The 22,484-nt window shown below is 40.8% G+C and overlaps 1 protein-coding gene across 9 annotated transcripts in view; it reads left to right on the top strand.

Moving 5' to 3' along the window:
- The window catches only part of RALGAPA2 (Ral GTPase activating protein catalytic subunit alpha 2), a 203,734-nt gene that overhangs the window by 88,530 nt on the left and 92,720 nt on the right, over positions 1-22,484 (top strand). For all 9 annotated transcript variants that reach the window (XR_013989159.1, XM_081015117.1, XM_081015123.1 and 6 more), the window contains 7 exons: positions 6,973-7,101; positions 8,912-9,037; positions 10,522-10,580; positions 11,545-11,653; positions 13,041-13,151; positions 13,890-13,958; positions 21,026-21,163. Coding sequence is in view for 8 of the 9 variants with exons in the window: in XM_081015117.1 (XP_080871243.1) it covers positions 6,973-7,101; positions 8,912-9,037; positions 10,522-10,580; positions 11,545-11,653; positions 13,041-13,151; positions 13,890-13,958; positions 21,026-21,163 (741 nt within the window). In the remaining variant the exon portion in view is untranslated. The remainder of the gene's footprint in view (positions 1-6,972; positions 7,102-8,911; positions 9,038-10,521; positions 10,581-11,544; positions 11,654-13,040; positions 13,152-13,889; positions 13,959-21,025; positions 21,164-22,484) is intronic.

Genomic DNA, 22,484 nt, shown 5'->3' with positions numbered 1-22,484 from the left:
TAAAGGTTTTTGCCCTGTATTTGCTTGAGGATTGCTCTGTGATTTACTCGTGATTTACTTGATTTACTCTGGCTTCATGTTTGAGGGTCTAATGTTGAATAGTCCTGCCTTGTGCCAGAGGTTGGATGAAGAAGTTCAACTTAACATTGGCACCATGTGCTATAAAAATGTACTAAAACTGACTGTTAAATTTCTAGTTTGCTTTTATCTGCTGTTCAGCTCTTCAGGTTGCTCTAAAGCTTTAGGAATATAGATTTGTCAAAAATCATTATCAAACAGATTCTTAATTATTTTATGGTTTCTGCCACACAAATACAATATACTTGGCTCATACCACTGACAAGTGTGCTGTGGTTTTATTTATTTATTTACTTATTTACATAATTATTTACTTATTTACCTACTTATTTATTTTAAAGGGGTGGTGGTCTTCTTGAGTTGATTTTTAAAAAATGGCATATGCATAGCAGGAGATCAAAGCGCCTCTCTTTTTTCAGTACTTAGCTGGGCTATTTTGTTTAATTTAAGTTAGCAGATGTTACATAGCATGCAGACAAATTGGAGAGGATTCCAAGGAGTCAGCAAAGATTAGTCTGAGCTTGCAAAGTGTAGCATATTTATCCTAGTGAAAAGATTATGGTACTTTCCAAAGAGCTAAACTGATGTCATAAGCATGAAGGGGAGTAATTTTGTGGTCTAGAAGGACAATATTATGCATGAGTCCATAATAATTATTATAGCCAGACCCCATTCATTCATACTGTTCCTTAACTGCCCTTCACCATAACATCTCAGGGCGGATTACAACAATATAATATAATAAAGAGCTTTAGAAACAAGTATTACTTTTATTATTTTTTCAATTTATATAGCACCCTTTAACAGAAGAGCTGTGTACAACATTAGAAACACATTACAGAACTTCAGTGATAAAAACATAATAAAAAAACATACTGACTGACAACCATTAATAAAATATTCATCAAAATAAAACTCCACTCCCCCCCACTTTCACAGACCATAGATTATTTAACCTGGCCACAGAATTGTGCACCAGCTGAAGTTTCCAAACCGTCTTCAGAGGCAGCTCTACGGATAACACGTTGCAGTAATCTAACCCAGAGCTTAGGTAAAGGTAAAGGGACCCCTGACCGTACTCCAAACCTCCAGATAATCTCTCTCAGCGGTTTCATGTAGGTATTAAACAGGTATTAAACAGCATAGGGAATAAATTGAACTTAGACAGGAAGACTGTGTTTAGCGTCTTGGGAGAATATTCGGACAGGAGTTAACTGGAGGACTGAGTTTGAGAAGCAGAGCTGTGAGGATACCATCTGCTTGGATCTTATTCCAGTCAGGAGGGGAGAGATCTTCTAGGAAGAGAAGACTCCCAAACCAATTAAGAGGGATGTGGTGGTCCCATGGGTCTGCTAGAAGTACCTCAGGAGTGTGATTGATAAGAAGTTGGAAAACTGACAGAAAGTACCACCTTGTTTAAGAACCAAAGTAATAAACTGTAACACCTGTGAAACTAAGTTAAGGAAGTGAAGTGAAATAACTTGAAATAAGCTAAGCATTTATCAGCTAGTCTGGAAACCTGTAACATCTAACAGAAGAGTAATACCTGAAAATAAGCAACTGAACTTTAAAAGAAGCTGCATGTTTACTACCTTCTCTAGAAACCTGTAACATCCAGTAGATTTAGTATAATTATTAATAAGTTAACTGTTTCCTGAAAGAACTTTATCTCCTTTGTTTTACCAACTTGGTCCAGATAACAAATCTTTCTTATTTGTTCAACTTCTGCCTGAGTCTCCAAGTATCAAGGTTTTATCCTCACACAGAAACCAATACAATAACCCATGGTGTTTGTAAAGAGTAGGTGGGATCTGCCATTATTGATGGCAGAATGGTGGGATCTGCTATATTTTTGGTAGCAGTGGTGGGATCTGCTACATTTTGGTGGCAATGGGATCCACTACAGGTGAACTTACAGCATGCTATTGCATTTTGCTGATACCTCAGGTGTTTCAGTCCTCTCCTTCTCCTCCCTCACTACTGGGAGCAAAGCCTTGTTGCAGCCTAGCCTTATGTCCAAAGCCAGACTCTCTTCAAACCACAAGCTTTGTTCTTGGCTTGTTCATTGCAGCTGACTTCTCTCCCCTTCTTTCTTCCTTCCTCACCTTCTCCTTCCCAATGCTCCTTGTTTCTGGACTGAGTTAGTTATTTTGTTTCTGGAGTAGTTAATACTACTCTGGAAAAGCACCCACCAGTGTCTCTTTAAAGGGGAATATTTTTCTATTTTTGAAGCAAGACTTGTCAGATTCATAAGAATCCAGAGAACTGGTGGTTGTGGAAAGTGGGAAGTCACTTTTAGTTGAGTAGTCAGCCACCTGGTTAAAGCCAGGACCTTTCACCATTTAGACAAGTGGAAGGATTATCTTAAACAACTAAATCCTTCTTGAAACATCCAAGCCTATCTAGTTGCTTGGCAACTAGTCCAAAAAGCATAATATAAAGGGTTCCTCCAGTTCCTTCTAATCTAGGACAGTTAACTGCTACATCTTAGTCCCCTTTCCCATCTCTACCTTTTCTATTTCCATAATCATGGCCACCTCTGGCTCTCACTTGCTACTTTACAAGTAACTTTTCTCCCTTCCTGGGTCTTTTGCTGTTATATAGAAAAGTGGGATCTCTAAAACTCTACCTCATAACTCCAGCCTTAGGAGACTTTCTGCCTCTAGCCTTTCTCCTTTGTTTATGCAACAGTAAATAAGCATATGTTCCAGACAACATGTGGGTGGGTTAACCTGTGCCTTGTATTATTAATCCTTTTTACTCTATCTTTAAATGCTGTTGTTGCTTCTAAATCATTGCATATTGCCACAAGCTTATCCCTAAACACAACTACCCGTTTGTTAAAAAATATTGCAATGACTACAACGGTGTGATTCTTATTACCCTAGCAAGTTCTCTAATAATGGTCATTGATAAATTTCTCAAAATTAGCAGTGTTAGTACAGTCAGTGCAATCCTGTGTATGCACAATTATCTCCTGTTAAAATCCCAAGAATCTTATTGATAATTTCACAAATTAGTGTTTTATGTGAACAGGTGTGCAAAATACGTGTTTGTGCACATGTGGGTCCAGACACACTAACAGACCTGAAAGACTATAATGCACAGAATGTCTTGTGTCACCTTTATGACTTGAACCTTTAAAGATGTTGAGCCAGAACTTATTTCTTTGGTGTTTATTATAAATGTGTATTCTGATTTTCTATTGCCATGCTTAAGGCAGCTAAAATAATTCCCCTGAGATGTAACTGTGGCAATATGTAAGTACAAAATTATAAGGATCAATATAAAAATCTTACAACAATTCATAATAATGACTAAAAGAGGAAGTATCACCCCTTGTCTGCTGCTGCTGCTGCCAGTTATTGGTCTTGAATAGCCACAACTTAGATGGTAAATGGAGGACCATCCTGGGTTCGGCCATGGAAGTAACAGAGTGCATTTCAGTGGGTCCTAGACAGGAGAACATCCTGGTGAATTGTGTCCATTGGTCCTTTATCTTTCAACAAAATTACTAAAAGATAATGGGATTAAAAGAAAAAGTTAGAATACTTGTGCCCTATTATCTCTCTCTCTCTTTGTGTATGTTTTAAAATGAAGAGGTAAAGTTTTTGGAATGCTCAAAGATGTGGCTTCACATGATTCTACTTGGGTATGTTCCAGAATATTTCTGGTAAAATTCGAAGAGTTGAAAATAGTTTTTTGTTATGTAGACACAACTTGCATGAAAATAGAGCAAGGGTTAGTACTTACTAATCTTTAAAAAAATCTACTCTCTGTTGTCTCTCATGCCAAGATTCATGAGTCTTTTTATTGCAGCATATGTCAATAGAGATGTCGTCCCATCTGCTGCTGCATGGCTTGTTCAGACACTAGGCGCACAACACAATACTTACCTCTCAGTAATTACAGGTGTGTTGTGAGGAGCCCAATGCATTAATCAGCCCCTTAATTATGGAAAAGGTGGGTCTTTTGTTCTGTTTTCAGAGCAGGAGTTTACCAGCCACTTTATGAGCTCCAGCATCCATCTGCTCATTCTTTTAGAATGTTTGCATTGACTGATATTGCCTTTAAAATGTATTGTGGGAAGTGATTAAAACCAGTTTGAACATTAACCTGTGTAGTGTTTCAAAGGTGAAAATGCTCCCTGCAATGATGCTAAAATGTGTTTACCTTTTAAACAATATTTGTGTAAAAACATGTATCAGGTTGGCTTATGATACTATAAGATGAGGTTTTGCAATCTTCATGCTTCAGCTATACAACGTAGCAATGTTGTGTAATATTCTAATATTTCCTGAGGAGCAAATGTCATATGTAAGACCTGGAGACTGCTTACACATTGGAAAACTTAATTCAGAGGAGGAGAACATAATTTTTTGACATGATTTTACTACTCAAACTGATTTTTATGTGAGATTCTCATTTCAGAAGGATTTTTCTTAATCTTTTTCTTGTAATGTGTATTTTTCTTTTTCTTCTTTCCTTGCTCTGTAATATGACTCTGGCATAGGCAGTGAAACTGATTTTGGATGTAGAGAGTAGCACTGCAGAATTCTTTTTTTTTTTTTAAGGAACAAAAAAACAAAAAACACAAACTAATCCCTTTACTTAATACTTATATCTTTATCCTGTCTTAGACAGGTGAATATTTTTCTGATATTCTGATATGGGTAGTACTCCTGGTCAGTAAGAGGCTGAATAAAATCAAAACTGTTGGTGGCAAAACTGGTACCCAGTAAGTCCTCCTTTTCAGTTTGGAGCAGTTTCTTGCCCCCTCCATGCTCGGTTTCAAATAGTCTCCCTGTTAAACAGGGTCTGGTGGCCTTTCTTTTCAGGAGCAAGAAGTAGAACTTGAGCAGAACCTGGAAGAGCTAGTTAACCATGATGAATGGACAGTTCCTTGAAGGATTTCAAGAGGCAAAGCACGTTGTGCGTGTACTAATGCCCTCTGCTCACCAATTTTCACTCCCCCCCCCCCATTATTTTTTATCTTGAGGTGGACAAAGAGATCCCAGATTGCTAGGCACTGAAGTCATAAGAACGTAAGAAGAACTTTGCTGTGTTCAAACAAAGGCCCATGTAGTCCAGCATTCTGTTCTCACAGGGGCCAACTAGATGCCTATGGGAAGCCTGCAAACAGGACCTGAGTGCAATTGTACTCTTCCCTCCACCTTAAGATTTCAAGCAACACTGCCTCCAACAGGGGAAGTAGAACATAGCCATTATGACTAGTAGACACTGATAGTACTATCGTCCATGAATTTTTCTAATCCTCTCTTTAAAGTACAAGTTCTTGGAGCATTCAGAACAGGAACAGACCTCAGTGAAAAGAAAAACATGACATGGGCTGTGAATAGCTGTACAGACAATAAAGTTAACAGACTACACAAGGCAAATGGACATCATTGATTCCATAACTCAGTGGTACATGCCTGCAAAGCAGAAAGTTTCTGGTTCAGCTTCTGCCAAATCCAGTTAACAGGATCATAGGAAATACCTCTGCCTAAAATCCTGGAGAACTGCTTCCAGTCAGAGTACATAATGTCCACACATTGTTGTTCAACATCTTTATAAATGACTTGAATGATGGTATTGAGAGGATACTCATCAAATTTGCAGATGACACCAAACTGGGAGGTGTAGCCAATACTAGGGAATATAGAATCGGGATTCAGAATGACCTTAACAGATTGGAGAACTGGGCTGAAATTCACAACATGAATTTCAGTAGGGACAAATGTAAGGTTCTGTACCCAGCTGCACAAATATAAGATGGGGGACACCTGGGGACACATGTGAAAAGGATCATGGGGTCTTAGTAGACCACAAGCATAAGATGAGCCAACAGTGTGATGCAGCAGCAAAAGAAGCTAATGCCAATCTAGGCTGCAGCAACAAAAGTATAGTGTCGCAATCAAGGGAATTCATAGTACCTAACAATTGTGCCTTGGTCAGACCACCTTAGGAGTACTGTGTCCAGTTCTGGGTGTCACAATTTAAGAAGGATAAGCTGGAATGTGTTCAGAGGATGGTGACCAAGATGGTCTGGAAGCCAAGCCTTATGAGGAACCATTGAGGGAGTTGAGTATGTTTAGCCTAGTAAAAAGGTGACTGAAAGGAGATGTGATAGCCACCTTCAAATATCTAAAAGGCTGTCACATGAAGGATGGAGCAAGCTTGTGTTCTCTTGCTCTGGGGGCTAGGACCCAAGCCAATGGCCTTAAGTTATAAGAAAGAAGATTCCAACTAAACATCAGGAAGAAATTTCTGATAGTAAGAGCTGTTTGACAGTGAATAGACTCTTTCGGAAGGTGGATGACTCTCCTTCATGAGTTACTACTTTGGCAATCTTTTCCCCACTATGTATCTCTGTGTGCTGCAGGTAGAATGAGTCTATAAGTTTTTGTGGCTCCTGTTTTTGTAACTTCTGATTTCGCTCATGAAGCTCATAGCAAAAATGCTTCATTTTCTCATTAAAGCTTTTCCTATGTAATCTTTCCCTTTCTCCTCTTCCAGTTATTAAAAGAATTTGATGGCCATCTGTCATGTATGATCTAGCTGAGATTCCTTCATTGCAGGGGGTGAGACCTGGTGCCCCTTCCAACTGTACAGTTCTATGATTCTATTGCTGTACTACATGAACAAACAGCCTGACCAATAAGGCAGATTTCTACATTCTTCCTGGGTCCATCTAAGTATGGGTCAGCCGCTTTTCAACTCAAATGCTGGATCTAGGCTAGTAAAAGAAGGAAGAATCCTTTTATTATAAATGTTTGAAACCATTGCATGGGTATGGAATAATGACACTGCTGTCAGTTGGAAAAGTTCTTAGTGTTTGTAACTAATCTGGCCTTAACAAGTTCAAAAATTTAAACCTTTTCTCCTTTTCAGGATGTTTTAAATACTGTGATCAGACACTGTCCCCCCTGCTTTTTCTTCTTGGGTTTACCTGGCTTCACTTTGCTAATAGGAGACTTCATAACAGCTGCATCCAGAGTCCTGAGTACAAACATGTTGGAGGTAAGTATGGCAATGTTCGATGTCCTGTTCCTATGAGAGTGCACAATTGTTAGCAAGGTTCAGATTTCTCTACTCTTAACAGGTGTTGACTCATTAGCACAATGTGAAACTGGGCTCTTGGGGCAGACAGCATGGCAGCTGATGTGTGAAATTGTAGGATAAGGTGACATCCTAGTCTTGCAAAGGTGTTTCATCAAAAGGACAAAATGTGAGAAATCATATCCCCACTAATACTGCAGCACATTTGCACTCTAAAAGCAAGGGTTGGGTTTCAGAATGTTATTAAGTTTTTGTTATACATGAACATTACAAATGTGTACTGGCATATGTGCTGTAAAGGATTGGAGCAAGGACTGTTTTTTTTAAAATATCCATGTTAGATACAGTAATAGCCCAAGCATAGTATCATGAGAACTAAATGAACAGGGACAGCCTTACCATTTCTTAGTGCTGAATATTGCCATAGAGGTTTGTGGGGTACAGCTGAAGATGGTAGCTATGGAGGACTTACGTTGTTTAAGGGAATTTGTACATTAATAATAACCATACACTATTAATATAGTTTACCTTTGATGAAACATGTAGGTGTGTATCTTCCTTGTGATTTTTTGACATTGTGACAACATGATACACGTAAATACAGATTTTGCTAATTCAAAAATGTAACCACATTGGGCCTCAATCTTACTGGTATATGTAATGCTCATTAATTATATGGTAGCTTGTCATATGAGCATATATGTCTTTAGAAATAACCAGATATACTCAGAGTTATAATAACTTGTGTTTGCTGGTGAAATGAAGCGGCAAGACCCGTTTTTATAGCCATGTTTGTATAGGAGAGTCGACATGTGAAATGATACTGCCTGCACTGGGATTTTTCTGTTTTGATTGCCAGTACTAAGCAACCTCTCTGTTGTAAGGTATTTTACATTTGCTGTTTAGCTGGTCATCCAAGCCAGCAAAGAAAATCATGTTGAAATATAGATGTTTTTAGAAGAATTTTAAATTGGGCCTCGCTGCCATCTGGACACCAGAGATGAATAATCTTTTTTAAAAAATGAAAATGAAACAAATTAGTTCAAAGTGTCCCCATTTTTATCTGAAATTTGGCAGCTCTAATCCTAGGGAGGGATGGCAGAATGCATCAAAACCCTGTGTCATTTAAATGAAAAGAATCTAAGTTAAAAGTAGCTGAAGAAAGGCAGGTGGGAATTCCTATTGAAATTGGGGTTTTTTTGGGGGGGGGTTGAACAAAATTAAAACAAATGGAAAATGAAATGAATGAAACTTTAATATGAATGGGGAAATTATTATTTTTTCCTTGCAGGCCTAATAAGAACACTAGATTTACAAGCAGCTAGAAGTATATATTTAGACTTCGGTTTGATCCAAAGTTTGCATGTAGAAGGCATCACACATGCACTATTTTTCCTCCCCCTGTAGCCACCTATACCCTCTGAAAACCCTCTCTAGTGGCTTGGCAGCCTTCCTGGTCAGCTTGGACTGTGTTGTGGGGGCCTGCCATAGGAGAGGAACCTATTTTAGTGTCTTGTTTCCATCTGCAGCCTGTGAGATGTCTCCAAGATGCAGGGCATCAAGTTATCACAATACTAATCCTTCCTTCATCGTTTCCTTGCAGAAGGAGCATGCTAAAATTAAAATAAGCAGCAGACATAGAATATTTATGCAGGTTATGAGTTATTTTCTCTGCTTCACCTGCAATGCTGGAGAAAACGTTACTGGGTTTTTATTAATTGACAAGATTACCTACTTTTTTTTCCTTTTCCTTTTTCTGTTTTGCTTATAGGCCCCACGCTTAGAAGCACATACCATTCTTGGTTCTCTGGTTTGCTTTCCTAACCTCTATCAAGAAATTCCATTATTGCAACCCATTGCTGAAGCCGAAATCATCACAGGAACTACAGGTGTCAAAGTAAATGTTTTCACTGTTAGCTGATTTCTATTTTACAAATTGGGGGAGTCATGTGTACCTTCCATTTCTTCTCTCTTACTCTTGTGGTGGGGCTTATGCAAACTGGAGAAGCCTTGCCCCATCTAGTGGGAGGAGCCTCCCCCATACTAAAGCTAAGGCACCTAAAAATGTCATGGTTACAAAATAGAGAAGAGAGGACAGAGGGTCTTTTTCAAGATTCAAAATACTTATTTGCCAGAGATACACTGCAGATACTGTATCTTCCAATATATTCACTTGGCTACTTCATTATCTCACCTTGGTTTCCCCAGCTGTTTTTGAATGTAGAGCATCACATACCTCTCAACTTTTGGGACATCCCATTTTGTTGCACAAGAGCATGGCACCCCAAACCACACATTTTGGGGCGCTGTGATTTTGTGCTGTCCTCACCCCGAAAAGTGCTTTTTCGGGGTCATGATCTCACACGGTGCCCCAAAACGCACAATTTTAGGCCCCTGGAAAAAGCATGTCTTTCAGGGCTGTGATCTCATGCATGTCATATGATTTGTGTGGGAGCACAGCCCCAAAAGACGTGCAGTGCAGTTTTCCGCCTCAGCGTATTAGAGGGTATGTTATATGTACTGAGGTAAGGAAGGTTTGTGCGCAGCAGATTCAACTGAGCAGTTTAGTTGAACTAAACTTGTTTAGTTGAATAAGAGAATAGGAAGTTTAAAAAAATAGAAGGTTTTTTAAAAAGTGGCATCCATCCAAGCCTGCAATTCCTGGAGGAAGCATTTGCGTATGGGGCAAGAAATTTGTACTGGGTCAGTGACAGTGAATGCCACCAAACAAATTGATCTCCCCAGCCCTCATCCCCCCTACTCTCATGCCTCTTCAGGATCTTACAGAGGTTTCTTGGTAAGTGCAGAAATGGCTGCAGCATGTGTAGAAATCAGATTTCAGCCCCTAAAAAAACAAATACAAAACATAGGTAAAGGGGCCCTTGACCATTAGGTCCAGTCGTGACCGACTCTGCGGCACTCATCTCACTTTACTGGCCAAGGGAGCCGGCGTTTGACCACAGACAGCTTCCGGGTCATGTGGCCAGCATGACTAAGCAGCTTCTGGCAAACCAGAGCAGTGCACGGAAACGCCGTTTACCTTCCCACCAGAACGGTACCTATTTATCTACTTGCACTTACAAAACATACCAGTTGCCTAAAGGATAGGCAAGCCCATTGTATATTTGGCAGCATTTTGAGAGGAAGGGTGTGAATTAATTGCATTAATGAATTAATTGCAGAATTTCCACTAAGAACAAGAGAGAGAATGATTACATATGGGTTAACAAAACAAAACAGTTTAAATATTTTAAGTAATAAAATTGAGATCAATGAAATTTGCTCCATTTTATTATATTTGACTAAGGGTAGAAATTAGAGTACTTCTGCAATATATTTGTTTGAAGTAAATTGCTTACTGTCATGATTTTTTTATTGTAGTGCTACCTCATAAATATTCTTTTGAAGAATGCTGCAAATGAACCAAGTGAAGCTTCAAGGTAAAATACTGAATAGAACAGAAAATATTATGGAATATAAATTGAAGAATAAATTATTTGTGTAGAAGGGTTATAATTGCCTGATGTTATTGTTACTTTGTCCACTGTAACTAAAGTGCAGTCATAAACCCAGAAAGTGGATTACAACTGGAAATATTCCTCAGGGTCTTGCGAAAGAACAGTGTTAAACAACAACTGATGACCTCCTACCGGTCCACAATAGAAAGTGTCCTCTCATATTGTATCACAGTGTGGTACGTTGACAGCCACGGACAGAAAGTCTTTACAGAGGGTGGTGAACACAGCACATGATATCATAGGCTGTCCCTTGAGCCCGCTAGATGACATCGCCTTAGGAGAGCGAGAAAAATTCTTAGGGACGAGTCACACCCCAACCAGCACCTCTTTAATCTTCTACCCTCAGGCAGAAGATATAGAATTATAATCAGTCATACCAACAGGCTAAAAAACAGTTTCTATCCGTGGGCTGTTAGGCTGCTGAACGGAAAATAATATAGTGCAACTGACTGGTGTGTTGTGCGACAAGCACACAGAGTGCAATGAAATTGAGTGGTTGGGGGGGGAGGCTCGGTTAATTTCATTGTACACAGGTTGTACATTGACAATAAAGGTATTATTATTATTATTATTATTATTATTATTATTATTATTATATACCACTTGACTCTATTCAGTGTCTGACAAAGTGATGCTTCCTTTGTTAATGTCGCTATAACAGCACTAGCATAGGAATCATTGGCCAAACAAGACCAAAGGAAGCTGCTGTGCCAGAACTATAGTTGGATTTAGGATCAAGTCCTGTATAAGAGTATAGATTGTCACATAATACAGCAACCATCTGAATCCACATGTGTTGCTGTCTTTTTACAATTCAGTTGTTCATAGAACTGAAAAATAAGAGGGACATGATGGCTTACTGACTTGTATATTTCTTGTTTTAAAGGTGCTTAGCTCTTTGCTGCCTTGGGCTTTGGATATGTGAAGAACTTGTGCAATGTACAAACCACCCCCAAGTAAAGGATGCAATAAATGTTTTAGGTGTGACACTAAAGGTACCAGTATGACACAAGTTTGTATGACTTGATTGTGCAAAATTGTGGGGTTTGACTTCAACCAAAGAGTGTTTTAAATACTTAGAATATTTTATTAAGCTGTTTGGAAGATTCTCAAATTCAATCTGTCAACACAAATTATGACGTTTTGTAAATTAAACCATTTGCTATGTACTTAAGACAATAAAATGCTTGCTGAGACATTTCTGAAAGAAACGTTCCAATTTAAGTCTCTGTTGCATTGCAGCGAACAACTTGATTCCAATATTTCTCACTGCATCTATTGTTTTCTGATGAAAATGTTGAGGAAAGCATAGAATTTTTTGACATGATTTTTTTTAACTAAACAAAAAAATGTGTTTCCAAGGTGCCAGAGGAAGGAAGTCATCTAAGACAGCACCTCCTCTTGACAATAGGCAGGGTCACATGGCATGAACTGCATATTAATAAATATCTGCACAAACACTCGGCATTCCACACTGCCTATGCCTGGGTAGCAGGTAACAGGTAGGAGGTGAAAGCTCTGAGTTGAGTTCATTCTTTTGCTCTTCTCTCTCACGCGCGCACACACTTTTTTTCATAAGAGGAAAAAGAAGACAACTAGTTATTTTTATTTTCTATCCCTTTCCTTATTTCCTTCCTTAAGGAAAAAAATTCTCCATTAAGCCTACCTCAGGAAAGGCACATACCCCAAACCTACAATTTCCAGATTCCTTTACCAAACAATCAGTCCTCAGTCCTCTAACACACTCAGTAGATCAGTAGCTGGCTGACATGACAGAATCTTGCAGTGATCAAGGTTCAGAGTCTGAGGCTGTAGCATCTCCAGTTATGGAGTCATACAGGGTTTTGGGTTCTGAGCCTGCTTCTGACAGGAGCTCACAGAGCCATCTCCCGTAACACCAGCACCTGCAGAGTCAGAGCCAAGACCTTTACAGACACGTGAGCTTGAGGAAACAAATGCTTTTCACAGCACCACCAGTCCAGCAGTGCAATGAGTACACCCGGGAGAGACTATGGAACACAGAAGGAGTGCCCATGTTCAGACAAGATGGTTGTACCTTTAAAATCAAAGTTATCAACATAAAGGCAGAGTCTGAGAGAGGTAGCCTGGGAGCAGAGGCCTATGACACAGAGATATCTGTGGTCTTTCAACTGGGGCTATCCTGCATCAGTCCTGAACATAGGGTTGACAGTGGTTTTGTACATTCCAGATATGAGCCTGCTCTCCTACTGTGCATTAACTCTTCATTGTGGGAAGGGGTGTTCTCCAAACTGGACTAATTAAACAAGAATCTGTAGTAACTATTTGGAGTATCTGAAATGTTTCCAGTTTGTTTGTATTCCCTTTTGTTGGTTCGTTATTGGTGTTTTGTTTCTTCTTTAGTTTTGCAACAAACAGGTAGCACAGGAAGCCTGTGATGTCTTTCAATTACTGACCTCCTATTGGGAAAAACTTGAGAAATACAAATCTTCGCTACCCAGAAAAATTATTGAAGTATGTTTATCTCTTTAAAATTTGTGTGTAGTTTTCATTAACAGATATACTATGCTTAATTATGTACAAAAACTTACCATGTATAACACACTGCAATGTATAAGACAAGCTTGCTTTTTTTTTAAGCCCTTAATTCACCACCGCTGAGGGACATAGACAGGAAAATCAGGGCAAGTGAGCGAGTGATAGCTAGCGATAGGGAGCAGGAGAAGGGGTCCAAGCAGAACCAGCAGCTAGAGCTAGAAGACCCTCTATTTTGGACTAATTTTTTTAGTGAAAAACATTGTCTTATACACACAAAAAATATGGTGCTATCTTATTCAGACAACAGAGTACAGATCTAAGTATATATTTAGTATACATCTACAGGTACAACTGATGTAATTTAGTTATATGGTATTAGCTAAATTGTCAGCCCAAAGCATGATGACTTTTTAAAACTAGATTTAAATTGTAAGCAGAGTAAGCAGGTTTGCATGATGTGTGCTTAATTTGTGTGTTTCTAGTTGTAAAATTTGGTAAGATTTGGAAAGATTATTCTCCCCACCCCCCTTTTCTGTAGTACTAGAGAAGTGGAGGGAAAGATAAATGGGACACATGGGAGATGGAAGGTGTTTATTTTCTTATGAACGAGGTCAACTTCAAATTTCACTAACACTTTTGACACCTGCTTCGAGAATAACTTTGGAAAATAGAACATATCTGTAAATTTATCCTTCTGAAATTGGATTTACACAGATCCTTGTGGCCACAATTGCATTTCTGTTGCCTAGTGCAGAATACTCCTCCGTGGAAGGTGATAAAAAGGTATGGAATACTAAACTGTCAATGGTTTGTCCTGGTATGATGGTTTTTACTGTGGAGTTAATGTTTAAACACTGTTCCCATGATCCAGTGGTGGGTGGGAGTATGAAAACATACAGTGTATATTTCCCAGGCTGAAAAATCTAATCCAAAACCTGTTGCTATAGAGCCATACCCTTAGTCATCTGGGCTTGAAAAGCTGTGACCTGGTTCTTTCTTCAAACTGCAAAAATGATTAGCAGTTCTTCAAAACAATTGGACTGATGGTGATGGTATTTGTTCACAGCCAGACCAAAAAAGAGAACCTCTTAAACAAAGGCACAAAAAACACAAGTGTGTGTATAAAGTGAAGTGCCTTTTATAACTATTGTGTAAGGTATATATACATATTAGGTTTAAGCTGTTTGAGGACTGTATTTTCCCATATGGACCCGCCTGGGCTCTGAGATCTTCAATGGAGGCCCTTTTCTCAGTCCCACCACCCTCACAGGCATACCTGGTGAGGACATAAGAGACGGCTTTGGAATGCCCTTCCTAGAGAGGTTAGATGGGTGCCATTCAACTGGCAGGTGAGGACTGTTTTATTCCAGCAGAACTAGCTGCTTTTAAAGAAAGAACTTTTCAAAATGCTGTGCTGTTTATCTGTCTGCATTTTAATAATTTTCCTTTTACATTGTTTTAATTCCATAGTAGTTTGATTACTTTTTAACTATAATTTGTATATGTTTTTAGCTATCTGTTTTTTCCATTTTTGTTTTAATTTTTGTGAGTTGCTTTGGGTCCTAGACCTGGGGAAAAGGCAGAGTATAAATCAGGGGTCGGCAAAAATTTTTAGCAGTGGGCCAGTCTGTCCCTCAGACCTTGTGGCAGGCTGGAGAAGTGGCACCGGGAGGGAGCTAGAAGAAGAGCCCCAGCCCCAGCCCTGAGCTTACCTTCCTTCCCAGGGGCTCCCGCCACCACCACCACCGCTGCTGCTGCTTCTCATGGGTTGGCAGAGCGATCTCGTCCGCTCCGCTCTCTGGCCCACAGGAGCACCAGGGCAGGGGCAGGAGGAAGAGGCCGAGCGGCGGCGAATTTACCAATCAAACGCTGTGCCTGGTTTACCTCAGCGCAGCGACGTCTCTGCCAATCAAACGCCGCTGAGGTAAACCAGGCGCGGCGTTTAAGTGGCTGAGCCATCACCGCTCAGCCTCTTCCTCCTGTCGCCATCGCCAGGAGTCTCGGCTTCACGGCGGGTTCTGGCTTCACAGCACTGGCCAGATTCAGGACCCAGGTGGGCCTAATCTGTCCCAGGGGCCGTAGTTTGCCAACCCCTAGTATAAATAAATAATAAAAATTGTCTATCATCTATCTCTTTTCTTCAAAAATATTCTAGTAGACTTATTTACTGACTAGTACACCCGCAGCCTTTAATATCAGTAAGCGTACCATGAAAATACACTTTTTGGAAGCACTCGGAAGGAAGTGATCATGTCCTCCTGGGTTTCATGATACAGATGCAAAGGAAAGCTGAGTGCAGTTGGACATGCACTCTGGACTTTAGGAAGGCCAATTTCAAAAACCTTTAGGACCTACTGGGTCGTGCAGGCTGGGAGTTCAGTTGGAACATCCAGTGGGATTGGGGACTTAAGGAGAATATGCTAGAACTTTTCTCTGTTTGAGCTTAATAGAGTACTAAGAAGTGTGGTCTGCTGCTTTAAAGAGTAAGACCTGTGCAGTGAAAGGAGACCCCGAGGAGTCTGGAACAAAAGGGAAAGGACATTAGCACATTCTACCAAAATCTGAGCCCTTGAGGCTCCTTAAAGATAAACACCAGGCTTTACTGTACATCTGAACTGGCTTGCCTCATACAGATAAATTATTTCTTTATATGATGAGGTCTATTGTTCTGTGGTTTTGCATTTAGCAGCCATTATTTATTAACTATTGCTTGGCTTGGCTTTTTATTTTCCTGATGGACTGGTCTAACTTAAGATAACAGATTTTAGGATAACATATTCTCTCTTCAATAATTCATTCTTTTTAAACTTACTTTTTGTAGATACAGCATTTGATCACACATATTCATATATATAGAGAGAGATGAATGCAATTTATGAATGTACCCTAATGTTTAATCAGCAGCTAAAGGAAATGGGCTCTCAATAGTTCCCATGAAGTAATTCTAACCATTCTCCCACCCCACCACCGAACTAAACAGCTCAAAATGGGTGAGCTTTTTTGGATTTGATAGCTCAATATTGGATGATAATAAACCTACAATTCCTACCTTTAATAGATTCAAGGTTCTAGAAATAGAAAGTCCAGCAACCATATGCTGAAAATACCAGTAATACTAACAATAACAATAACCACACAGGTGGAAGTGGCCAGGAAGAAATTAAAAACCCCACCTCTCTACCAAGTAATAGAGCACTCCTTGCTGAACAATATGATCTGGTGGCTTTAACGGTCAAAAATATCTTTATAGAGTTCAGAAGCATTTCAAATAAGATAAATAGTTTTTTATCTGTTGAAAAAATATTCCCTCCTAAACCAAACACCAAATAATAATGTAGCTGGTCAACTTTTCCACTCTTCATAGTCAGAAGTTCCCCAAAAGATTCAAATTTAATCCTTCAGGCAAATAGGATAGCCCTAACCATTCACCCCTACAGGAAAAATACATTTCAGTGGAACACAAAAACTTGGGCCTTGAAAGACCTTAGCATGCTATTCCATTTATCAGCAAAGGAGCCTGACCTATCATTTATTAAAGTTCTATATGCCCATCCTTTAGCACAAAAATGCATTATAACATTTAGGTCAGATAGAATCCCATCTCTGCTCCTAAAGAGGAAAGATTTTTTGGCCAGAGTTGGTGTGTCACTTAACCAAGTCTTTCTGGACACAGTGAAGAAACCTCTCCTGACCCTAAACAACTCTCAGCATGGAAGGATACAACCCCGGGCCATCCTGTCTGACTGAAAACCGTACCTTAAAAGAAGTGCCTTTGATTTCTTCCAGCAATAAACATCAGTGCGTCAAGTTACACCTTCCTCCAGTAAATTCCATGGAGAAGGATTATGTTCAAGACCTACTTAACAATTCTAGAATTTCTGAAGAAGAACACTTAATAAGTTCATACAACCAATTACCTCAAACCGAGCAAAAAGCTATTTTAGAAAGACTGGGCACATTAAGAGAAAGACTAATAGACCGGAGCAATCCTGAGTTGGACCCAGACTCAGTGGCACCATTCCAGGCATGTCCAACAGGTCAATCGCTAGATGAATGAATGAATCTTTATTTGCGTCAGCCATTGGCCATAGCAATAAAACAACAATACGATATACAAAGAATAGAAATAAAAAGTAAATTATATTAAATACATTTTAGGGTTTTGAATCAGTAGTCAAATAGTGGATCTTACTCTGATTGCCCCAGCTAAAAATCTTGCAGCCTTTGCTGTCACCTGCTCTTCTTGATCATCCAAGAGAAAGGATCCTGTGGCATCCCTGGATGGATTTCAGTCGACTGCACTATGGCCAGGCAGCCTTTGCTCCTCCTTTGCAGCTGGAGCTGAATGGGGCTTTCGAAGCAGCTGCTGGAGAGAGTTGTGCCTCCACTTCTGCCTTCCTGTGAGCTCCAGAGCACATGCTATTGGGAGGCAGCTGCAGGAGAGAGAGAATTGTGCCTCCACTTTCACTGTCCCGTGAGCACGCGCCGGCAGGCTGAATGGGGCTTGAAGGTGACTGGAGGAGGGAGGTCGTGCCTCTGCTTTCGCCGTCCCATGAGCTCCGGAGCACGCGCCTCTCCCACTCTCCCACGCGCTCTGCTAAGGAGGCTGCTCTGGGCTGGGCAACCCTCGCTGGGTGCTGCAGGGAAAGGGTACAGTGGTCCCCCTTGGGAGCAAAGGAAAGTGGGGTGTGGGGGTGCTGATGTTCCGCATTCGGAATGAGGCTGGATAAAAGGAGAGCACCTTTCCTTCCTCCTCCATACAGAGCGGCCTGTGGCTTAATCAGCTGTCGCCTCCATTTCAGCAATACGTGGAAGAAGGCAATGGAATCGAAACACAAATCTGTGCTAAGGAAAGAAAGGGGATTTTCCTGGCCACCCATACCTTACTCCTTGCCCAAATGACAATGGAAGAGTGTGGTAGATCAGTGCCAGTTTTTGATACTGGACAGTAGATCACAGCCTACTTGAAGTTGGACATGCCTGGCCTACACAATGAAACCTGACAGAAACACCAATGCTATGCTCCAGGATGATTTGATCCCCTTTGAGACACCTTCCAGAAATAATAATGCTATTTCTCAACAAGCGCAACAGAAAATTGGTCAGAGATGAGGAAACTGGAGCCGCATGAACTAGAAGAAGGAAACCTGGAAAGGAAAGTTACCATTTCTGTAGAAGTACATCAGCTGCAATACAACCCCCATTGGCTAGTGAATGGACCAATAGAAACTACAAAAGAGATCACTGAAATCATGACTCTAACACAGGCTTTCTCAACCTCGGCCCTCCAGATGTTTTGAGACTACAATTCCCATCATCCCTGACCACTGGTCCTACTAGCTAGGGATCATGGGAGTTGTAGGCCAAAATCATCTGGAGGGCCGAGGTTGAGGAAGCCTGCTCCAACACAACAATGACAACCAGTAAAACTAAAAACTGAACGGCTAAGGGAACGGCTAAGGGAGCTGGGCATGTTTAGCCTGGAGAAGAGGAGGTTAAGGGGTGATATGATAGCCATGTTCAAATATATAAAAGGATGTCACATAGAGGAGGGAGAAAGGTTGTTTTCTGCTGCTCCAGAGAAGCGGACACGGAGCAATGGATCCAAACTACAAGAAAGAAGATTCCACCTAAACATTAGGAAGAACTTCCTGACAGTAAGAGCTGTTCGACAGTGGAATTTGCTGCCAAGGAGTGTGGTGGAGTCTCCTTCTTTGGAGGTCTTTAAGCAGAGGCTTGACAACCATATGTCAGGAGTGCTCTGATGGTGTTTCCTGCTTGGCAGGGGGTTGGACTCGATGGCCCTTGTGGTCTCTTCCAACTATGATTCTATGAATCCGTGTCCGCTTCTCTGGAGCAGCAGAAAACAAACTTTCCTGGAATATTGTGTCAATTCTGGGCACCACAATTTAAGAAGGATGTTGACATGCTGGAACGTGTGCAGAGGAGGCCAAGCAAGATGATCAAGGGTTTGGAAACCAAGCCTTATGAGCAATGGTTGAAGGAGCTGAGTATGTTTAACCTGGAGAAGGATATATGATAATCATCTTCAAATATCTCAAGGGCGCTGTCACATGAAAAAGGGAACTAGCTTGTTTTCTCCTGCTCAGGAGGGTAAGACTTGAAGCAATGGCTTCAAGTTACAAGAAAGGAGATTCTGACTCAACATCACAAAGAATTTTCTGACAGTAAGAGTTGTTTGACAGTGGAATAGTCTCCCTCAGGAGGTTGGATGGCCCTTTGTCATAGATGCTTTAGTTGCAATTCTTGCCTTGTTGGGGGTTGGATTCGATGACCCTTGGGGTCTCTTCCATCCTACAATTCTATTTTTCTAAAAGATAGCACATCCTAAATCCAACAAGAATAAGCATTTACATAAACATAGATTATACCCCAAAGCTGAAATACTTTTCTGGAGCTATATAGTGTATGAACTCAATTACTTTATGCATGTCAACGTTGTCCATACACAAGTGAATACCTTATTTTTGGGTGTATAAGACGCCCCTATGTATTTATTTATTTATTTATTTACGGCTATTAGCCCATAAAGACGCCCCTATGTATAAAACAACCCCTATTTTTTTGAACCCAGCATTAAGAAATCAATATTTTCAACATCAAGCAGAACAACTTGTGCAAGTTTTTTTTGCAGAGTTTCACCCAAATCTTACCCCTGGCTGTCAGTGCCAGAGCCCAAACCCCTGTTATCCATATAATCCAGATATGCTTAGTACAGGGGTCAGCAAACTATGGCACCAGGCTGGATCAGGCTCACCTGGGACTAAATCCGGCCCACGACGCAAAGCCGGAACCAACAGTGAAGCCAAGACTCCCAGTGATGGTGACAGGAGGAAGAGACAGAGCTGCGGCGGCTCTGCCACTCAAACACTGCACCTGGTTCACCTCAGCAGCGTTTCATTGGCAGAGACGTCGCTGCGCTGAGGTAAACCAGGCGCGGCCTCTTCCTTCCGCCGCCGCCGCCACCCTGGTGCTCCTGTGGGCCAGAGAGCGGAGCGGACGAGATCGCTCTGCCTACCCACGAGAAGCAGCAGCCGAGGTGGTGGTGGCGGCGGCAGCCCCTGGGAAGGTAAGCGCAGTGGGTGGGGGTGGAGGTGGGGAGGAGGACTGCTTGCCCCCCTCGCCTCTTCTTCCAGCTCCCCCCTCCCTGGTGCCGCTTCTCTGGCCCGCCACAAGGTCTGAGGGACAGTGGACTGACCCGCTGCTAAAAAAAATTGCCGACCCCTGACTTAGTATATCCTGATGTTGTCAGGCACGTTTTGACTTTAGCATGGCTTAAAGTGGCAATAGCATTAAAAATGGAAAACTTTTTATTAATTAGAAGAATGATCAACCATCTGTTCTGATTTTTAAGAAATTTAAATTCGCCAAATATATTAATATTGTAGTAGGAAACTTATTTACATTTTCTTTTATCTACCAATTACATGCAGTCTCAAACCTAGGTTTCCTAAATAGCTCCTCTGAATCCAGGCTGAGGATCTGTTATTTTTATATTAATTACATATAGCACATACCTGATGCACCAGAATAGTCAGGTATATTCCTAAATAGTGCTCCATATATCTGGTGAAAACTTGCAGTAATTAACACGGGCTAAATTCTGTCAATATTTCTGTGAAGACTTATAGTGGAACAAATATATACAATCCATTATACATCTTTATTCATATTAACACCAATGGTAACAGACTGACTTTTAGTATCTGACGAATCAGCTCAAGGAAGCATACATGCAGCATTCATTTGCATATGTGGTTTCCCTTACTTTATCAAGGTTTTCGTATTTTCTAAGTAGAACTAATGTAATCTACATATTTCTGATTTAGTTTATAGTTTCGTTATTGCTTTGTTTGTTGGACTGGTGTATGACATTACCCATGAAAATGCTGCTGGAGCCTGTGTTAACTTCAAGTCTTGAAGATCAACATTCTTCTAAAGCTCCATTGCTTGATTATATATATAGGGTAGGTACATGTTTCTCTTCCTATTGCTTAATTGTGTTGTTTGTTATGATCAAAGGCAAAATTATTAAGCAGTAAACTATAATATTAGTGGGATATTGTCTGCTTTTGAGCTAGATTTGATTAAATCCATTAATCCTGGGGGGAAAAGTTAACTTATTTTGTGTCTTATTCAGATTGCTTGATTCAATGGATTTGAGTGGAAACTAACCCCTACAGTAGCAGTAGAGAACCCCAGCCCATGAACCTAATTAAGTCCATTAGGGAGAAATGGTGTCCACCAGCCAATTACCTGACTTCATGTGCTCTTTAGCAGTAAAAGGCAGCATTTCTCCCGACCATGCTCCAGTCCTGGGGTGGGTGAAAATTCTGCCTTTTAAGGAGCAGGCAGAGGTTTATCTCCACTCTTAGCATTGTGGTGTTTAGTGCTAAGATGCAGAGATAAAAATCCATCTGCCTGCTCTTTAGAGAGCTCTCTGCAGAACAGGCAGAATGATCTTTCCAGCCACCATTTGTTTTCAAATGCTTTATTTAGGAAAAGCAAAATCTTATTTATAAATGTACTCAAACTATTGGTATTCTCTGTTTTTAAATGGATGCATTATTTTATACGATTCCATTTTTTTTCTGGACAAACAAGCCTCCACACGCTTTCAAAGGTCGTTAGGAATTAAACATTGCCAAGCATTATATATAATTTTATTTTGTTATTCACTGTGCTGCATTTTTAACATTTAATCAACTTTCAAGAAAACAAAATGAGTCGATCAACTGGCATGAGTAGGAACCATGCCATTCAGTGTGTCCACATGATTCCTTTATCTCAAGGGTGGGGTTGGATCCAGCTGGAGGATAAGTGGGCGGAGCCACTCACCTGACATCCGTGGGCCCATGTTATTGTTTTAATGATGTCTTCTTTGTTTTTTGGATTATACACCACTTATGAAATTTCTGAAATATTAAGTCAGGGGTCGGCAATTTTTTTTAGCAGTGGCCTGGTCTACTGTCCCTCAGACCTTGTGGCGGGCCAGAGAAGTGGCACCGGGGGGGGGGAGCTAGAGGAAGAGGTGAGAGGGGCAAGTAGTCCTCTCCCCACCCTCAGCCCCAGCCATTGCACTTACCTTCCCAGGGGCTACCACCACCACCACCGCTGCTTCTTGTGGGTAGGCAGAGCGAGCTCACAGGAGCACCAGGGCAGCGACGGGAGGAAGAGGCTGAGCGGCGGCTGGCAGAAGAGGTCAAGCAGCAGCGGCTATATCAATCAAACACCGTGCCTGTTTTACCTCAGCATGTCGTGGGGATGTCTCTGCCAATCAACCTCTGC

This window comes from Podarcis pityusensis (genome assembly GCF_964106645.2).
Source record: "Podarcis pityusensis genome assembly, chromosome: 7".
Classification (NCBI taxonomy): domain Eukaryota; kingdom Metazoa; phylum Chordata; class Lepidosauria; order Squamata; family Lacertidae; genus Podarcis; species Podarcis pityusensis.
The sequence above is the reverse complement of the archived record's forward strand: the minus strand, read 5'-3'. Positions and strand labels throughout refer to the sequence as shown.